Source organism: Leopardus geoffroyi, chromosome E1 (assembly GCF_018350155.1).
Source record: "Leopardus geoffroyi isolate Oge1 chromosome E1, O.geoffroyi_Oge1_pat1.0, whole genome shotgun sequence".
Lineage (NCBI taxonomy): Eukaryota > Metazoa > Chordata > Mammalia > Carnivora > Felidae > Leopardus > Leopardus geoffroyi.
This window is the reverse complement of record NC_059330.1, coordinates 57,681,897-57,699,577: the sequence shown is the minus strand read 5'-3', so window position 1 is coordinate 57,699,577 and position 17,681 is coordinate 57,681,897. Positions and strand designations below refer to the sequence as shown.

Below are 17,681 nucleotides of genomic sequence, written 5' to 3'. Positions count from 1 at the left end.
CCACGTCTCATGATGAGCACAGAGTCATGTAGAGAACTGTTGAATCATTGCGTTATACACCTGAAATTAATATACCTTGTAAGTCAACTGTATTTCAATAATACCAGGGGGGCGCAGTCGGTTAAGCCTCGGACTCTTGATCTCAGCTCAGGTCATGATCTCACAACTTGTGGGGCATTCCCTTTTGAATGCCCCCCTCTCTGTAAAGAGAGCTTTCCTACTCCTCTTGCTTTCTGATCTTATACTCTAGTAAACCTTTGCCTGCTGCTCAAAAAAAAAAAAAAAAAAAACAAAAACAAAAAACAACTCTCACAATTTGTGAGTGTGAGCCCCGCACCAGGCTCTGCGCTGATGGCCAGGAGCTGGTTTGGGATTCTGTCTCTCCTCTCTGCCCCTCCCCCGCTTGCGCGTACGTGCACGAGCTTTCTCTCTCTTCCAAAATAAATAAATAAAAGTTAAAAAAAATTATTTTTAAATAATAAAATAAGAAGAAAGACAAAAAGATTCACATTGATGCACGGGCAGGGGTTTGTGTGTTTTGCTCACTGATGTATTCCGTGCACAAAATGAGTCCCGGGGACCCATCCAGAGCACATGTCAGGGGGATTAGAGGAAGTGGAGACCAGAGTCCTTAGGGACTTATGCAAGATACAGCAGGGGGACCACACGGTCCCAGAAAGGCTGAAGACCTTATTCCAGGCTGTGGCAGCACTTTAAAAAATGGCAGGGTCCCATCAGCCACCCTCTGGTTAACGATGGGTGGTGGAATTATTGATGATTTTATTTTGTAAATCTATTTCAGTAAGCATATGCTCCTTTTGTAATAAAACAATGGTTACCTAAAAATAGCCAAGGTGGGGCAGAGCAGGGCTGCTTGGCCTGCGATCTGGGGATACTGGGAGCCCTACCCTGTTTGCTACCGGTCTATGATGAGCTAAATACGCAAAGTGAAAGTAAGCATTTGGAATGTATGCAATTGTGTCGAACGGCTTTGTCTACTGGACTTAGTAATAAGAAATCAAGAGCTTTCAAACGAAAACGTGTACACGGATGTTCACAGCAGCCCTATTCACAGTTGTCAAAAGGTGGACAGCCCAAATGTCTGTCAGTGAATAAACAAGCCGTGGTAGGTCCATACGATGAAGGCGTGAAGTAGTGATCGGCATTATATACCGTGGATGGAGCTCCAGAACATTATGCCAAGAAGCCAGCCACAAAAGGCCACACATACATGTAGGATTCCATTCCGACCGGGTGTCCAGAATAGGTAAATCCATAGACAGAGACGGCGAGGGGGGGAAATGGGGAGTGACTGATGGTAGGGCTCCTTCTGAGGCAACGAAAATGATATTTGGAACAAGGTACTGATGATGGCTGCACAAATCTTGAAGGTTCTAAACGCTTCCGAATTGTACGCTTTAAAATGGTTAGAATGGTCAATTTTATATGTACTGTAGCACAGTCCAACAAAATTGGGGCTTGTATCTTCTGTGCCTTTGTTTTTCTCCTTTCACTTTTCCGGTGGAGAGGGAAAAGCCCAAGCGGGGAGCCTGCGAAGGTAGTGGGGTGGGGATCCCTAGTAGAGACACGAGGCTCCACCCACGTCACTGGTGATTGGTTCTCCTGGAGAGGGGCGTGGACTAGGACCTGCCGGAAGCTAGCAGAGGCAGGGCGCCCAGGCGGCAGTTCAGGATCTGCCTATCTACCAACCTACCCACCTACCTTATTCATCCATCCATCTATCCATCCATGTATCCCTCCCTCATTTCGTGTACAATGTATTGGTACTAAGAGGTGGGGAATAAGCTTAGGAATTCCCTGAGCCTGCACTGATGGGTTAACAAGGCATAAAGAATTGCAAAGCCATAGGATGCTCACACCCAAGTCTGGGTAAACAAGATGAGGTAAATAAATAGAGAGAGGGTGGGGCAAAGGCCCCAATACGAAGGTATATGCGGTAAATAAGATTAGGTATTCAGGGCGGACCCCCCAATTTAGTACTATAGCAGAAAGCTGCTTTCACAGGAAGGAAGAACCAAGTTAGGTAAACAGGTAAATAGGGCCATAGATCTCTGTGTGGTGAAGTGGCCCAGAGAGGAGCTAATTATCAAAAGAAAGGTGCCTTGCTGACCCTGAGGTAGCACACTCGGTCCGTCTTATCCCCTAGGCTACCTAAGACAAACAGACACGGCGCCTCCTGTCTGCCGTTAACAACCATCTGCCCGGCGCCAGGATTTTGTTTTATATTGACCCAAACCCCTAACACCGTAGATCTTCAAACCCCCCTTTCCCTCACGCCCATGAGTTAATGTTCACAGATTTATTGTCTCTTTGTGCACACCCATCACCATGTTTGTAAGCCTTCTGATCCCAATAAAAACAGAGCAAGGACTCTGAATCGGGGCTCTTGTCTTCTCCCGGGCGTTAGCCGTCTCTCGGATTTTAATCCTGCGTCCCACTTTCTTGCTGGACAAGAAAGAACTCTAGACCCAGAGTCTACGACACTAAGAGTCTTGGTAAAAAAAAGTCTAAAACTACTGAGAGAGGAAATAGTTCTGAAAACCTGTCCTGCCAGCTCGCCTCTGCTTTCTGCCCCTGCTCACCGAGCAGTCCCCTGGCCTGAGGGAGGCCAGGTCTTTGTGGCAGATAAAGGTGGTCTGTCTACTTGTTAAAAAAGAATACCACCCCCCTGCCAGTTAATAGGTTGATGGCTATGAGGATGAATACAAATCAAAGTATATGAGAGAGAGAGAGAGAGAGAGAGAGAGAGAGATTAAGTCTCCCTGGTGCAGAAAAGGAAAAGAGAGCCTCCTCCTTCCCTTTTCTCAGAACAGTTATTTTAAGAAACTCTTTATGAATCTTTTCTCTCCCCTTTGAAGTGTACGTAAATATTCTGAAGAGCTAAATGAGTCTCTTGCCAGTTTTCCAACCTCGGAATGTTTTCCTCCAGGACCTGGGGCGTCATCACTTTGCAATGTAATCATCAAAACACAGTGCCCCTATCCCCAGATTCTGCGGTCAGACAGGAGCCTACCTTCTCCAGGTGCCCGGCTCCAAGTTACAAAACTACTTTGTTGTTAAGCTATGGGAAGGTTTCTTTTTCCTCTGGATAAAGGCAATTGGCAAGCACAGATGGCCACCCCCATTACCAGGTGGACTTAGGAAGATCTAGGGGGACAAGTGGCACTGTGAGGCCACCTGCTTCAGCAGAGCTATCGTTTATCTTGAGAACAGGTATGCAGTGGGGGTATATCTGCCTGCCTGCATAAAAGGGTGAGGTTTCTGGGCTGCCCGCCTGGCTCAGTAGGGAGGGCGTGCAACTCTCGATCTCTGGGTCGTGAGTTCGAGCCCCACGTTGGGCGTCGAGATGACTTAAATGCATAAACAAATAAAAGCTTTTTTTTTTTTTTAAAAAAAGGGTGAGGTTTCTTTCTGGTTTCACAGTCTCTTTAGCAGCTTGCCTGTGGTGCACATCACAGTTTGGTTTAACCCTTATTCAATAAAAACTGATTTTCTTTCTCTCTCTGTCCTTTGTGGAGAGGCTTTCTGGCTCAGCGGGAATCTATTTCTCATCACTTGCCCTTCCTGTGTCTTTGCCGCCCCCCCCCCCCCCCCCCCCCGTGAGCTTGCATGGGAGGAGGCAATCCCGGAGACGGCAGGCAGCACCGAGGAGGTCTGGGGAGCACCTCCAGGAGAGGCCGACTATTGAGCACTCACGGACACTGCCCGACCCACCTCACCCCATCGGGCTGCCCCACTCTTTTCTGGAAGCTCGGCTCCGGGAGGTGGCTACCATCACGAGCTGCGTGACTTGGGTAAGTTATTTAACCTCATCGAGCAGGGGTGAGGCCCTTGCTCTGGGCACAGCATGGGGGCGTCAGCACCAAAACTTCAGTCATGAAGTTCGTTTTGGGCTGAAGGTCTGTGTCCCCCAGCGCTCATATGTTGAAGCACTGCCCCGTAACGTGATGGTATGACAGTGGTAACTTTGGAAGGTAGTTGGGTTTCGATGGGGTGAAGCGCTATGGTAGGATTAGAGGCCTTATAAAAAGAGGAAGAATGGGACGCCTGGGTGGGTGGCTCAGTCGGTGAAGCATCTGGCTTCGGTTCAGGTCACGATCTCGCGGTTCGTGAGTTGAAGCCCTGCGTTGGGCTCTGTGCTGACAGCTCAGAGCCTGGAGCCTGCTTCGGATTCTGTCTCTCTCTCCCTCTCTGCCATCCCTCCTACTCACGCTCTGTCTCTCTCTCTCCCTCTCTTTCTCTCAAAAATGAACATTAAAAAAGAAATTAAAAAAAAATAAGAAGAAGAAAGAGGGGGCACCTGGGTGGCTCAGTCGGTTAAGGGCTCAGGTCAGGATCTCAGGGTTCGTGGGTTCGAGCCCCACATCGGGTTCTGTCTGTGCTGACAGTGCAGAGCCTGCTGGGGATTCTCTCTCTCTCTCTCTCTGCCCCTCCCCTGCTCATGCATGCATGCTCTCTCTCTCTCTCTCTCAAAATAAATAAACTTAAAAAACTTTTAAAAGGAAAGGAAGACAGACCAGAGCTCTCACTGTCTCTCTGCCATGTCAGGACAGCATGGAAAAGGCAGCTGTCTGCAAGCCGGGAGGACACTCATCAGGGAACCAAACTGGCGAGCACCTCACTCTTGGGCCTTCTTAGCCTCCAGAACTGTGAGAAACAGATTCCTATCATTTAAGCCACCCGTTCTATGGCATTTTGCAATGGCAGCCCAAGCTGACCAATATAAAGATAAATAGTATTTAAATGCAATATATATATATATATACATATATATATATATTGCATATATATACAAATCAAAATTAATAATTAATGCTAAATGTCCATGGCCAACAAAATGTCAACATTTTATTTTGTTTTACTTTTTAAATTAAAAAAAATTTTTTTTAACGTTTATTTATTATTGAGAGACAGCGAGACACAGAGCGTGAGCAGGGGAGGGGTAGAGAGAGGGGGGAGACACAGGATCGGAAGTAGGCTTCAAGCTCCGAGCCGTCGGCACAGAGCCCGACGCGGGGCTCGAACTCATGAACCACGAGATGGTGACCTGAGCCGAAGTCGGACGCCCAACCGACTGAGCCACCCAGGAGCCCCTTTTGCTTTTTATAAATATCAACAACATTCCAGGTTCGGCCAAGTGGGAGGCCTGCCTTTTTCTCACCCTACTTCCTGGTTCCCCTGTAGCATGTGGCCTTACTGGTCTGGGCACTGTCAGCTGAGCAGGAGAGAAGGTGGAACACAGCCTGTTGGGCCTTTCCTGCCTCCAGCTGACCTGTGGCGAGGACTCCTGGATGCCTGGCCCTGAGCCAAAGAGGCTTGCGTGGTACCTGGACTTTGGGAACTGTCCCGAGAGCCTCCTCCTGCCCCCAGCATTCTGAACCACTGCCATATGCTAGAGTCCACCCACAACAGCATACAAGGGGAGGGCCCCCAGTACCCTCATCCCCTATCTGTGAGTAGGTCCTCAGGGCCTCCTCGGCTCCCAGTCGGATGACCCATCTGCTGGGGCTGTACTGATTCTCCAGCTCCTATGGAACACAGACAGAAGTTTCCATAAGACCTTTGTTCTCCACACAACGTGCCCCCACCCCTCCGAATGCCTGCCTTGAGAAGCCCCCTCCCCAATATCTCAGGCTCTTTAGAGGCCCTCAGCTTCCTTCAAGCCCCTGGTATCCCACTCTCCACTCTCCCCCGACACCAATTAATTAGGTATTTCAGATACAACATCACAGGGGCTCTCAGATTCACGGTCTAGAGCTATGGCCGTGCTTTTAACTAGTGGCCAGCCTTAAAGGGGAGATAGGGTCCTATAAAATGTGTTCTGGTTAATGCCACCATGGGCACCACTCCTACTGCAGGAGGCCAGGTTGCTGGGGTGGTCACCGCAGACAAAGTGTGGCAGAGTTTATCTCTGAGAGGCCACGGTTCTGACTGCAGGAAGGCCCAGAGCAAAGGTACAGGGCTCAGGAGGGGGGAATCAAAGGTCGGTCTGGAGATAGTGATAGGCCAGACTGCTGAATCACAGAGGTGAGGCTGGGCAGCTGGGACCGGAAGACGGGAGGGTCTCACATATCAGGCTAAGATGTTCAGACTTCATGTAGAAAAGTAACAAGAACCAGGTTTTGGAGAAAAAGTTCAAAGGCAAGGAGAAAGAGTGAAGCCCCAAATGGGAGACTGGAAGACAGGGTAGCTTCACACAAGGATCTGGGGCTCTGGAGTCAGATGGAATGAGGGCCATCCATGCTCTGTCACTTACAGGCTGTTTTACCCTGGGCAACTTATAGTCTCTGAGTCTCAGTTGCCACATCTATATAATGGGCAAAATAGCAGCCTCACAAGGTGAAAGGTCATAAGGCACGTAAATGAAGTAAAAGCAGCCATTCAAATGTGGGTTACTGCCTCCTCGAGCTGAACGAGGTTGTTGGCCAGGGTTCTTTAGATCTGTACAATCTGTGCCTGTCAGACGTTCACAGCCATCCCTGGCACACACGGTGACTGCCGTCACCGTCCTCACTGTTCTTAAGTATGCTAATGATAATGCAACGGGTTTCTGAGAGTCCTCTGATATTGTAGGCAAGTGTGTGGGGGACAGAGACACAGAGACAGAGAATGGGATTTCTTGGGGGGGTTAGTGTCCATAACTTAACCAGATTCTCAGATGTATCAGTGGCCAGAATTAAAAAAAAAAAAAAAAAAAAAAAACTAACAAAACCCCCAAAACAAACCAACCACTGCCTGAGATGCGGGGGAAACTGGTTAGGAAGTTACAGTTGAATGATCACAACACATGCTTTGCCAGTGTGGTTTCCAGCCCTCCCAACCACCCTGCAGTAAACACCAGCCTTCCTGCGTCCAGCATCCTGCGACCTGCCTGCACGGTGAGACCCTGCGCTTGAGGTCGGCAGCGTGGCCCCCTGGATGGCTATCGGCACAGCTTCGGTCTTCTCTGCCTTAAAAGGCTGCCTGTGGCCAGAAGCAAACCAGACCGGGGCGCCAAAGCTTTCGGAGCAAGCATGCCCGGCGCTCGCCGGCGCGCTCGGGGGTGGTGGGTCAACGGGCTCCGAAGCTCCGTTCCTGGAACTGCATCCAATCTCCGCGCTGCCCAGCTCAGCCCCAGCCGCCGCCTGCAACCCGCCTACCTCCTTAGACAGCTTCTTCCAGGGAGCCTCGGCCCGGCGACCCCGCTCGGGAACCTCCATCTCGCCGCTACCGCGGGACGGTGCTCCCCGCCTGCTTTTTCTACGCGAGGGGCGGGGGGGCGGGAGGGGCGGGGCCTGCCGTCCTGGTGACGTCAGCCCGCCGGGTCCTCGGCGCTGCCCCCTAGGGGCGGGCTGCGGTCAAACCTCCCGCCAGTCCGCGGCCGCGCGCTGATTGGCTCCCGGGCGCCGGCGCCGGCTCCCGATTGGCCAGCGCGCCGGGGATAAAGACGGGCGGCGCGGGAACCAGCTCCAGGCAGCTGGGCGGTGACACCTGAGGGTCCCTGAGTGGCGAGCTTCCTAGGGGCGCCATGAGCTGCATCAACCTGCCCACCGTGCTGCCCGGCTCCCCCAGCAAGACCCGGGGGCAGATCCAGGTACGGGGGGCAGGTGCCAGCACGCGGGGGCGGGGGCGGGGGCGGGGTCGTGGCCGGGGGTCCGTGTGCAGTGGACCCCGAAGTGACCCCGCTTTCTCTCCTAGGTGATTCTAGGACCCATGTTCTCGGGAAAAAGGTAATGGCCTCGCGGGGCCAGGGCGGGCCGGGACCACTTCCTCCTCCACCCCTCCCTCCCGAGGGTCTGTCCTCCCCTGGCGCCTCTTGCGGGCCTGTCCCCCCTCTCGGACAGCCCCCCATCGTGCAGTCCCCCTAGGTCAGCCGCCACCGCCCGCCCGCGCTTTCCCGCCCAGGATGCCGCTCCGCCCTTGGATCCGGTCCTGGAGGAGGCTCTCCCTCCCAGCCCGCCCAGTTTAGGCCCTCCCATTAGGGTCCGATAACCACCCGCGCCTTCGCGCAGCTGGGTGCAGCTGCTGCCGGTTTGGCCCCTCGCTAGAGCCCTCTCAGAAAGGGGCAGCCAGGTCTCCTAATTTTTTTTTTTTTAATTTTAAGTATTTAACATTTTTTAATGTTTATTTATTTTTGAGAGGCAGGGAGAAACAGCGTGAGAGAGAGAGAGACAGAGTGACCATCAGCAAGGGAGGGGCAGAGAGAGAGAGAGAGAGAGAGAGAGAATCCCAACCAGGCTCCAGACTGTCATCGCAGGTCCCAATGCCGGGCTCCAACTCACCACCCAGGCGACCATGACCTGAGCCGAAACCGAGGATTGGTGCCACCCAAGTGCCCCTAAAAATTTAACACTAAGGAGTCAGGCCAGGGGCCCTTTGCTCCCCCGATGTGACAGGACCACTAGCTGACCTGGTGGGCTGGTGAGCCCCCTGAGTACCTCCCTCCGCCCTGGGGGACAGCTGCGGTGACGCTCAGGTGGGCTCTGGGGTCCAGTGGCAAAGCGCCCTCTTTGGCACAAAAAGATTTTGTGACGTCAGTTCAGACTCTGTGAAGACCTCTGGAGTGAGGTTACTTTAGACTCCTCCCCTCTGCCTGTGGCCTTTGCACTTCTCTGCCTCCTCCCCCAGCCACCTGGGGGCTTATCCCTTGCCACCCCCCACGTGGAGAGCACGTCCTGCCCCGGCATGCCTTTATTATTCCTGGGCTCCCTAGGGACACACAGTCCTGACGTCCCTCTCAGGTCTAGACTGAACTCTCAGAGCACCGGCCCTCTCTGTCCTCGCTGGTCTTTATGTCCAAAGGCGCGGGCCTCAGGCTGCAGACCCCTAGACGGTGGTGGGGAGCCCAGCTTGTGCTGATAGAGTCTTCTTTGCCCCCTCTTAACCACTGTGCTCTGCTCTGGTAGTACTGAGCTGATGAGACGGGTCCGTCGCTTCCAGATCGCCCAGTACAAGTGCTTGGTCATCAAGTACGCCAAAGACACTCGCTATAGCAGCAGCTTCTCCACGCACGACCGGTCAGTGTCTGCTCTCTTGTGTCCTCTCCTAACACCTCCTCTGGAAGCCGGGTGGAAACTCACAGGGGGGCGGGGCTCGTGCCCTCCGTGCAACTCTGCAGACTTTGAGGGCTGCTTGGCAAGGGATCTCGGGACTTGGCCTCTCACGGGATTCTAGCCCCGGGTTTCTTCACCAGGGGAGATTTTGCACCCCCTCCCCCCCTTCCCCGAGTCCATTTGGCGATGTCTGGGGACATATTTATTTTTCACAACTGGAGCGGGCTAGGGGTGGCTGTGGGCGTCCCGTGGCTAGAGGCCAGAGATGCTGCTGAACATCCCACAATGCACAGGGCGGCACCGCCCCCCCCCCCCCAAATGTTGATCCTGCCTCAATTATCAACAGTGCCGTGCCCGGGCTGAGGAACCCTGCTCTGGAGGTTACACCTGTACGGTTGCAAACTGGTTTTGTTGGGCCTGCGCTGCGCAGGGCTTTTTATGTAACTTTTCAGTTGCCCTGCCCTGGGGCTGATTCCCTGTGGCCTTGGGGCTTGTGTGCATATCCCCTTCTATGTTTATCTGCCTGCACCTTGGGATCATTTCAGTCTGCAACCTGAGGTGGGGGGTGGAGGGTTACATTTAGTCTTACTCGGGCCTGTTCCTTGCTGCAGATTGGGGCCTGACACTTCTGAGCCTGGGACATCGTCTCTGCCCTTTGGACTTGTCCACCTGAGCTGGAGGCGGGGCTTGCAGCCTCAGAACCGCCTGATGTGTGGCTTCAGGGTGGGAGCATGGGGTTTTCTGAAGCCAGGCCGGTGGTGGGGTGGACAGTGCCCGGGGTTTGGAGTTAAGTGCCGGGATTTGCATGACCATTGCTTCCTGGCCGTGCTGTCTGATGTAGGCCACGTATGTCTTCCAGTTTGCTTCTCTCTCCCTGCCTTTTTTTTAAAATGTTTATTTATTTTTGAGAGAGAGAGAAAGACAGGGCACGAGTGGGGGAGGGGCAGAGAGGGGGGGGGGGACACAGAATCCGAAGCAGGCTCCAGGCTCCGAGCTGTCAGCACAGAGCCGAATGTGGGACTCGAACCCACGAACTGTGAGATCATGACCGGAGCTGAAGTCGGATGCGTAACGGACTGAGCCACCCAGGTGCCCCTGCTTCTTCCTCCTTAAAACATGCACTGGGCAGGGGAGCATCCAGGGAAGTCCGTGAAAGCAGGAGGCAGTACTGTGCAGTGATGAGAAGTCCATCAGATCAGGGTCACATCTGAGCTCTGCCTGTCCGAGCACAGGTGCTGTCTAACTCGGGCTGCAGCGGCTGGGACTGAGCCCCTGGCAGGAGTGACAGTTCCACACACCCTGCCCTTGCCCGCCCTCTGGTCTTCTCTATTTGGGGATGAAAGGGGGAATTTAAAATGCAGGGAATACCATTTCATGCTCTTCCCAGATCTTGGAGTAGAATTATAGCATGGTAATAACTAAGCAGTGGTTGTGTTTTATGTTTTTCTAAATACACCTCCAAACTGCTGAGCTTTAGTTAAGTACCAGCAGGAAAAGTGAATACAAAGGAAAACAACACTGTGGAAAACAGAGACGCTATTTAAGAGGTCAGAGAAAGGCATTTCTCTTCAGAAAGGGCCCTGGGTGTGGGAGCAGGATGGGGTCTAATGCCCTGGAACATTCCCACATGTGACCTTTCACTTTCAAACCCTTCTGGATATGACTGTCCCCGCAGGGCACGCCAGGCAGCCGTGGGACCTTAGATATAAATCTTGGCTCTGCTGGTTAACAGCTCTGTGAGCTTGGAGAAACCCTTCAATCTGCCAGAAAAGCCAGATGGAGGGAACTCTAGAGAGCTGAAGGTTGGGGTTCCGGACTTATCTCTGCCAGGATACACAGGGCTCCGAGTCTGGTGCTAATGTTTGGCTCAGGGCCACGTTGGACTTCCCTGGGCACTTTTGCCTTTCATGGGCCCCTTCCGCCATAAAAAGAAAGAAGTAAAAAATTCTAGTTTGTGACTGCATTGATCTAAAGACATCTGTAATGCAGGCTGAGTTATATTTACTTATTCCTTTTCTCATTTTTAAAACAAATTAAAGCCTTTCGTCTGCCCTGGCCCACTAAACCAAAGTGGGGAGGAGCTTTTGAGTCTCAGTAAAGCTTTGTATCGCGCGTTGCTAATTTCTAGTCCAAAGCATCCAGTGAAATAGCTTGTGTTGAATAACTGGTTTTCTGAGCATGGGCCTTTATTCTCCCCAGATGCCCTCCCACAGGCGCTAACTTCACACTCCAGCCAGATAGTGCCTCGTGATTTGCGGGTAGGGCGGTCACGAGAGCTGTTCCCCGGCCCCTGCGTTCAGGCCCCCACTCCCTTGCCTTGCTCACGCCCTGGCTTTCTCTCCCCAGAAACACCATGGAGGCACTGCCAGCCTGCCTGCTCCGGGATGTGGCCCAGGAGGCCCTAGGCGTGGCTGTCATAGGCATCGACGAAGGGCAGTTTGTAAGTTGGTTTGTCCTGGCATTCTGCCCACAGACTCCCTATCTGTCCCCCCCTTGTCCTCTGCTGGCTTGGAAGGTATTCGTTCTATTTCTGATCCTTTTTTTTTCTATTTCAGTTTTTTTTTTTAATGTTTGCCTATTTTTTTTTCATTTTTTCATTACGTTTCTTTATTTTTGAGAGGCAGAGAGAGAGAGTGCGAACGGGGGAGGGGTAGAGAGAGAGAGGGAGACACAGAATCCAAAGTAGGCTCCAGGCTCTGAGCTTGTCAGCACAGAGCCCGATGTGGGGCTCGAACTCACGAACCGTGAGATCATGACCTGAGCCGAAGTCCAATGCTCAACCAACTGAGCCACCCAGGCGCCCCAATGTTTGCTTATTTTTGAGAGAGAGCGAGACAGAACACGAGCGGGGGAAGGGCAGAGAGAGAGGGAGGCAGAGAATCCCAAGCGGACGCCAGGCTCTGAGCTGTCAGCACCGAGCCCGACACGGGGCTCGAACTCACAAACTGTGAGATCACGACCTGAGCCGAAGTCCGACACCCAACTGACTGAGCCACCAGGCGCCCCTCAAAGACTCTATTCGTTTCTGGGATTTCTGGTTAGTTCTCTTTGTGTAGCTCCTGCTCTAATTCACATATCTTCATTTTTGTTTGCAAGTTTACCGTTTTTTGTTTGTTTGTGTGGCGGCCGCTGTCCCTTTCCTTGTCTTTCCGAGAATGTTGTGTTAAAGGCTTTTCCGGCTCACTCTTTCCCTTTCTTCCGGAGTGTACTCTCTGGGTGAGCCTGCGGGTTGTCTTTCGTAGTCTTGGCGTCTTTCGTCTTTCGTGTGCTTTGGGAGTTTTTGTTTCCGCGAGTTCATCTGGAATGAATGAAACTGTAGCTCTCTCCCCACAGGGCTCACTTCAGCCCCCCGGAAAGTTCTGAGTGCATCTGTCTCCACCCAGTGCACTCGTGAGGGTGACGTGAGCTGCTGTAACAATCAGGCCCAAAATCTCAGCAGCTGAATAACATAGAACTTTATCGTGAGTCAGTGATGGGGAGGTCTGCCGACACGGCTTCTACGATTTCCCTGGGTGGGCGCGTCCTGACACAGGAATTGGGCGAAGGTGGAGGGTCCCCTGTGCTGCCTATCTATTCTACCTCTGTGCCCTGAAATTCTTCTGTGTGTGTGTTTGGTGAGTGGGTATTGATTGTTGCAGGGAGAACCCACAGTGTGGGAACCAGGGACCTCTCACAGAGGGAGCTGGAGAGGGCTTGTGGGGGATCATTTTGGGAAGGCTTCTAAGAGGCTGGCCTGGCTCTCGATTCTGTGCCCTCGGGAAGGGAGTAACTGACCGGCCTCCTCAACCTTCCCCCTAGGGAGGAGGGGGGACCAGGAGGCGGAGGCCAAGTCGGTAGAGCAGCAGTGGTCACTCCTCCTGGGCAGGAAGGGGGAACGTGTGGTCCTCCGTAGCCTGGACAGTGTTCACGTCTGTCTCTGTGCTCAGACAGGATTACGGAGGGTCTTGGTTTCATCTTGACCCATCCCAGTCGAGGAGTGGCCTTGCCGGATGCGAACGTTCCGGGAAATGAATTTCGCTCCACGTGGTACCACCGGGGCCCAGCTGCCAACGCCAGGCCAGCTCCTGCTGTGGGGGCTGCTCCTCTCTTTTTGCAGCCCAGAAAAGCAAACGAAAACTCATTACGTGTTGGTCTGCATTCATCTAGTCTTTCTAGATGTGTATTTTTAAATAGCGCGAGCTCCATCGGGCGTTGGATGTACGCGACGGATCGCAGGAATCTCCCGAAGCCAAGACGACCCTGTATTTAGCTAACTTGATGATAAATTATTCGTAAATAATAAATAAGTAAATAGAGTGGGCTTCTATCGCATGGTTGACCATTTACCCATGTCAGCAAATGTGCAATATTCATTCATTGATTCATTCATTCCTAAGTATTTTCTGGGCTTGTGCCCCATGCCAGCAGTGTTCTTGGTGTTGGGGGGGGTGGGGTACAGCCAGAGTCTCCCCCCTTGAGCATCCTTTCTAGTCCCTCGTCTAGTCTGTCCTTTCTAGGGAGAGAACGATGTCCTAGGTCAGGTGGGGACAACTGGACAGACGGGCAATGTGAAGGGGACAGAGCTACGGTGAGGTGGTCAGAAAGGGCTCTGAGGGAGAGCCAGGGAGTGAGCTGCTGGCCGGCTGGGTGTGTCCAGGGGCAGGATGGAGGCAGGTGGCTCTGGGCAGGCTAGCGGAGAAGACTCGGGAATTAGCCTGGGCAGAGCCCGCCAAAGGGCGGCCCCACTGACGGAGAGCGGATGACAGGACAGTGTGACCACTGGGCCTCTGCAGAAATCCCCAGGAGAGAGGGGAGGAGTAAGGGGCAGGTGGCAGAGCTTGCACGCATGTGCGCACACACACACACACACACACACACACGAACACACACCCCAGTGAAAGTTTGTCTCATCGCTGCTGTCTGATGTCTGTGTCTGTGTTTATGGGCTATTTGTATTTATTTCTCCTTTTTCCAATGGCCTTTGAAGGGCTTCCGCTCATTTTTCTCTTGGTTTCTCCTCTCTCCCGTGGACCTGAAGTGGCCGATGCCACTTTGTCACATGGTCTGCTTCTTTCTTCCCTGTTTATTTGCCCCGGAGATCTGTCTGTGGCATTCCGTTTCATGTTTTACCACTCATGGCCAAATGTTTTGCTTTGTCACGTCCTTTATCCCTGGCTTCTGTGACCTCTGCCCCTTCAAGGCCGGCCTGTCTGCCAGGAAGCAGAGGCCTGGGCTGGGGCAGGGCCAGGGGTCATTGGGCTGCACATCTCAAGCCAGCCGGCTCCTGGCAGGAAGACAGCCGCGGTGAAAATCCACTCGTAGGCTCCCTAATCTCTTCTTTGGGTTCTTTCCCCTTCATGAGAACTCGTTTGGGAAGTGGCTCATTGCAGGTTGCCCGGAGGTGTAGAACGGGCCGCTGGACTCGGGTGGGCACACTCGTCCCCAGCAAGAAACCTCCCGGTACTTTCCTATGTGGGTTTCGTGATTATTTTTGTCTGCCAAGAAAACCTGAAATTTACTAAGTACTTTGAGGTTCTGTTTTAAAGTATTTTTCTTTTGAGGTTGTTTATTTTGAGAGAGAGAGAGATAGCACGGGTGGGAGAGGAACAGAGAGAGAGAGAGAGAGAGAGAGGATCCTAAGCATGTTCCACCTTTCCAGCTTGGAGCCCGATGTGGGGCTCGAACTCACGAGACGGGGAGATCATGACCTGAGCCAAAACCAAGGGTCGGATGCTCCATAGACTGAGCTCCCCAGGCACCCCGAGGTTCTACTTTAAGTGTAACCTGTAATATTTTCCTAGGGCTGCCCTAACAGGTACCACAGACCAGGCAGCTGAAACAGCAAGAATTGATTTTCCCAATTCTGGAGGCCCAAAACCCGACATCAGGGTGTGGGCAGGCTCCTTTCCCTCTCAGGGCCCTGAGGGGAAGGGTGTGCCCGGTCTCTCTCCTTGGAAATGTATGGAGACCGTTTGCTTTGCAACAACTTAGGGAGGGAGGCATTTACTGGCTGAGAGCTCCTTGCAGGCTGGGAGCTGCATTTCTGTCACCTGTGACGGAGTGGGGACACGTGCGTGACGGTGCAGGAGTCATGGGTGTTTCTGTAGCTCGGGACTGGCCAGCCCCACAGAGGGGAGTCACGTCTGGCTTCTTCGGCCGAATCGTACTTGAATTGCTCGTGATTTTTCTAGCCACCTTCACGGGACCTGTCTTGCCAACCGTCCAGGTCTCGGTAACCTTGCACCTCAATAAATACGCCAAGTCAGGCCTGATGGCTTGGAGAGAGACCCTGCTGCCCAAAGACAAGCACATGCGCGTTCTCACAGCCCGAAGACCAATCCAGACAGACTAACACGACCAGCCGAAGGCAGGGGGATTGACCGGGGACAGCTCGCCTGAGCATCTGCAGAAGTTGCAACCTCACCCTGGGCCACTTAAAATGACAGTTGATTTACCAAGTACACGCGGGGCCCGCTGTGGCGTCCTGCTCTGTAAATGGCCAGTGGAACCCCGAGCCCTTCTCGAGGCATCAGGTGGCACATTATTCCCTATATGAGGGCCTCCGATCCTTAAACAACACCGAGGGCGGTCCTTGCCATTTCTAAGCTTCAGAAACGTGAAGTCCTTGCCAAGGTCACCAAGCACACGCGTCCCACCAGAGCAGGGTTCAAGGCAGGCAGCCCTCTGGCCCGAGCTTTTGGCCACCGCGGTTTTAGACCGCCTCCAGGGGGGCCACATCACCTGGCGACAGGTCCGTGGTGCTGTGCTGGGGCCTGGAGCCGACGTATTCTGTCCCTATTCTGTCCCGGTGGCCGGTGAGGCGGCATGGGTGGTTGTGGGTGCACATGGCTGTGTGCCGCGGGGCAACCACAGGAACGCCGGTCTCCTCGTCGGGGCACTGGCGGGAGCGTTGGGGTCGCCCTGTTCTCATGCTCCACGCTGACCGGTGGCAGTGTCTCTCCGTGGCTGCTGCAAGCTGCTCGGGGTGGAAACCCACTGTCGTCCCCCCTCCGCCCCCTCCCAGTTCCCAGACATCGTGGAGTTCAGCGAGACTATGGCCAACGCCGGGAAGACCGTGATTGTGGCTGCACTGGATGGGACCTTCCAGAGGAAGGTGAGTCGTCTGATCCAGGTCTTGGGAAGGGGTCTGGAGGGAGAAGGGGGCCCGGGGAGGAGCAGGGACAGCCCAGCTAGCCTTTGCTTTCAGCGCGGTGCCACCTGGATGACTGGGGCTTAGCCCTGGGGGGGCACTCTGAGCGGCTCAGGCTGAGCCGGGCACTCAGGTGAGCGGGACCCAGGCCCCCCGGGGTTTGCCTGGGAGCGAGTCCATCCCAGTCTGGGTGCTGGGGGTGTTGCAGGGGACGGCACTCTGGGGAAAGCAAGGTCAAGGCAAAGTGCCCCTGTGTCCGTGCTTGTGAGTCAAGGGGTTGCAAGGAAAGACCCGCCTGGCGAGGTGGATGCGCCCAGAGGCTGTCTCTCCCCCCGGAACGTAGGCCTTCGGGACCATCCTGAACCTGGTGCCCCTGGCGGAGAGTGTTGTGAAGCTGACGGCGGTGTGCATGGAGTGCTTCCGCGAAGCCGCCTATACCAAGAGGCTGGGCGCAGAGAAGGAGGTAGCCGCCACCTGCCTTCTCCAGGGGTGGAGGGGGGAGGGTGGCCCGGAGGCGCCCCGCCCCGCCTCACTCAGCCCATGGCTCTTTGCATCCCCGCGGCCAGGTCGAGGTGATCGGGGGCGCAGACAAATACCACTCGGTGTGCCGCCTGTGCTACTTCAAGAAGGCCTCGGGTCTGCCCGCCGGGCCGGACGGCAAGGAGAATAAGGAGAACTGCCCGCTGCTGGGGAAGCCAGGAGAGGCCTCGGGGGCCCGCAAGCTGTTTGCTCCGCACCAGATCCTGCAGTGCAGCTCGGCCAACTGAGGTGTGGGCGCCTGGGGAGCGCCGGCTCCCTTCCCGCTGCCGCCCCCTGGCGGATGCTTGCAGGACTGCCCCCGCCCTCGTGCGGCGCAGCCTTTCCAGAGGAGGAAGTGGAGGGGGGTGGGGTGCGGGGACGGAACGTTCGGCGGCGGCGGTGCGCTTTCCCCGGGCTGGTGGTCTGCACGTTCCGTTTCCCCTTTCCTGCCCGCCGGCGCTTTCTTGGTTCCCTTCCCCGCTGCGGATCCACTCCTGAGCTCAGGGTCTGGCCACCCACCGCGGACACCCGCCCCCTCCTCCCGTGGGGTGAGGGGCCGAGCCACACACTGGCGACACTACCGCTGGCCGCTTCTTCCCCCTTGTGGCTTTCACTGTTGAGTTTCTGTTCTTGCTGGGAAGTCCGTTCCCCAGTTGCTCTGGCTCAGCACAGTGTCATCCCACGCAAAAATTTCTGTTGGCCTGGAAAGGGCTCCTGGTCCCTCGGGGTGGCTGGACTTGTGCCTTCTGGCTTCCCTTTGGGCTAAAAGCTCTTCCCTCTCTCTGGTGGTCATTTTCTCCAGAATTACAGCTTCTCTCACATGGGGGACACTTACCCTAGTGGGGCCCAGATCGCAGGGGCTTATCTTTTAAAGGGGGGGGGGGTAGGGTGGGTAGGGGCAGAGGTAGCTGGGGACAGGATCTCTGATTCTGTTGTGTGTGAAATTAATAACTAATATTAAAATTTACTGGTTGGTGGGA

General features: G+C 54.2%; 2 protein-coding genes across 8 annotated transcripts in view; one reads left to right on the top strand and one right to left on the bottom strand.

Moving 5' to 3' along the window:
- The window catches only part of AFMID (arylformamidase), a 17,648-nt gene extending 10,387 nt beyond the window's left edge, over positions 1–7,261 (bottom strand). For 3 of the 6 annotated variants that reach the window (XM_045490962.1, XM_045490960.1, XM_045490963.1), the window contains exons 1-2: positions 7,161–7,261; positions 5,459–5,549 (exon numbers count right to left, since the gene is read on the bottom strand). In XM_045490962.1, the coding sequence (XP_045346918.1) occupies positions 5,459–5,549; positions 7,161–7,220 (151 nt within the window). In that variant the 5' untranslated portion in view covers positions 7,221–7,261. Of the gene's footprint in view, positions 1–5,458; positions 5,550–7,160 lie in introns of those variants that run through there. The other 3 variants (XM_045490964.1, XM_045490965.1, XM_045490966.1) reach the window with 2 other exon arrangements.
- TK1 (thymidine kinase 1) lies at positions 7,260–17,681 on the top strand. 2 transcript variants are annotated; one of them, XM_045490968.1, is made up of 7 exons: positions 7,260–7,594; positions 7,699–7,730; positions 8,907–9,017; positions 11,400–11,493; positions 16,057–16,146; positions 16,526–16,645; positions 16,749–17,681. In XM_045490968.1, exons 1-7 carry the CDS (start codon positions 7,529–7,531, stop codon positions 16,947–16,949), a joined length of 714 nt encoding a protein of 237 aa, XP_045346924.1. In that variant the 5' UTR covers positions 7,260–7,528; the 3' UTR covers positions 16,950–17,681. The 2 variants fall into 2 exon arrangements, with proteins under 2 accessions (XP_045346924.1, XP_045346923.1); XM_045490967.1 differs by having other exon boundaries at positions 7,454–7,594; positions 16,009–16,146.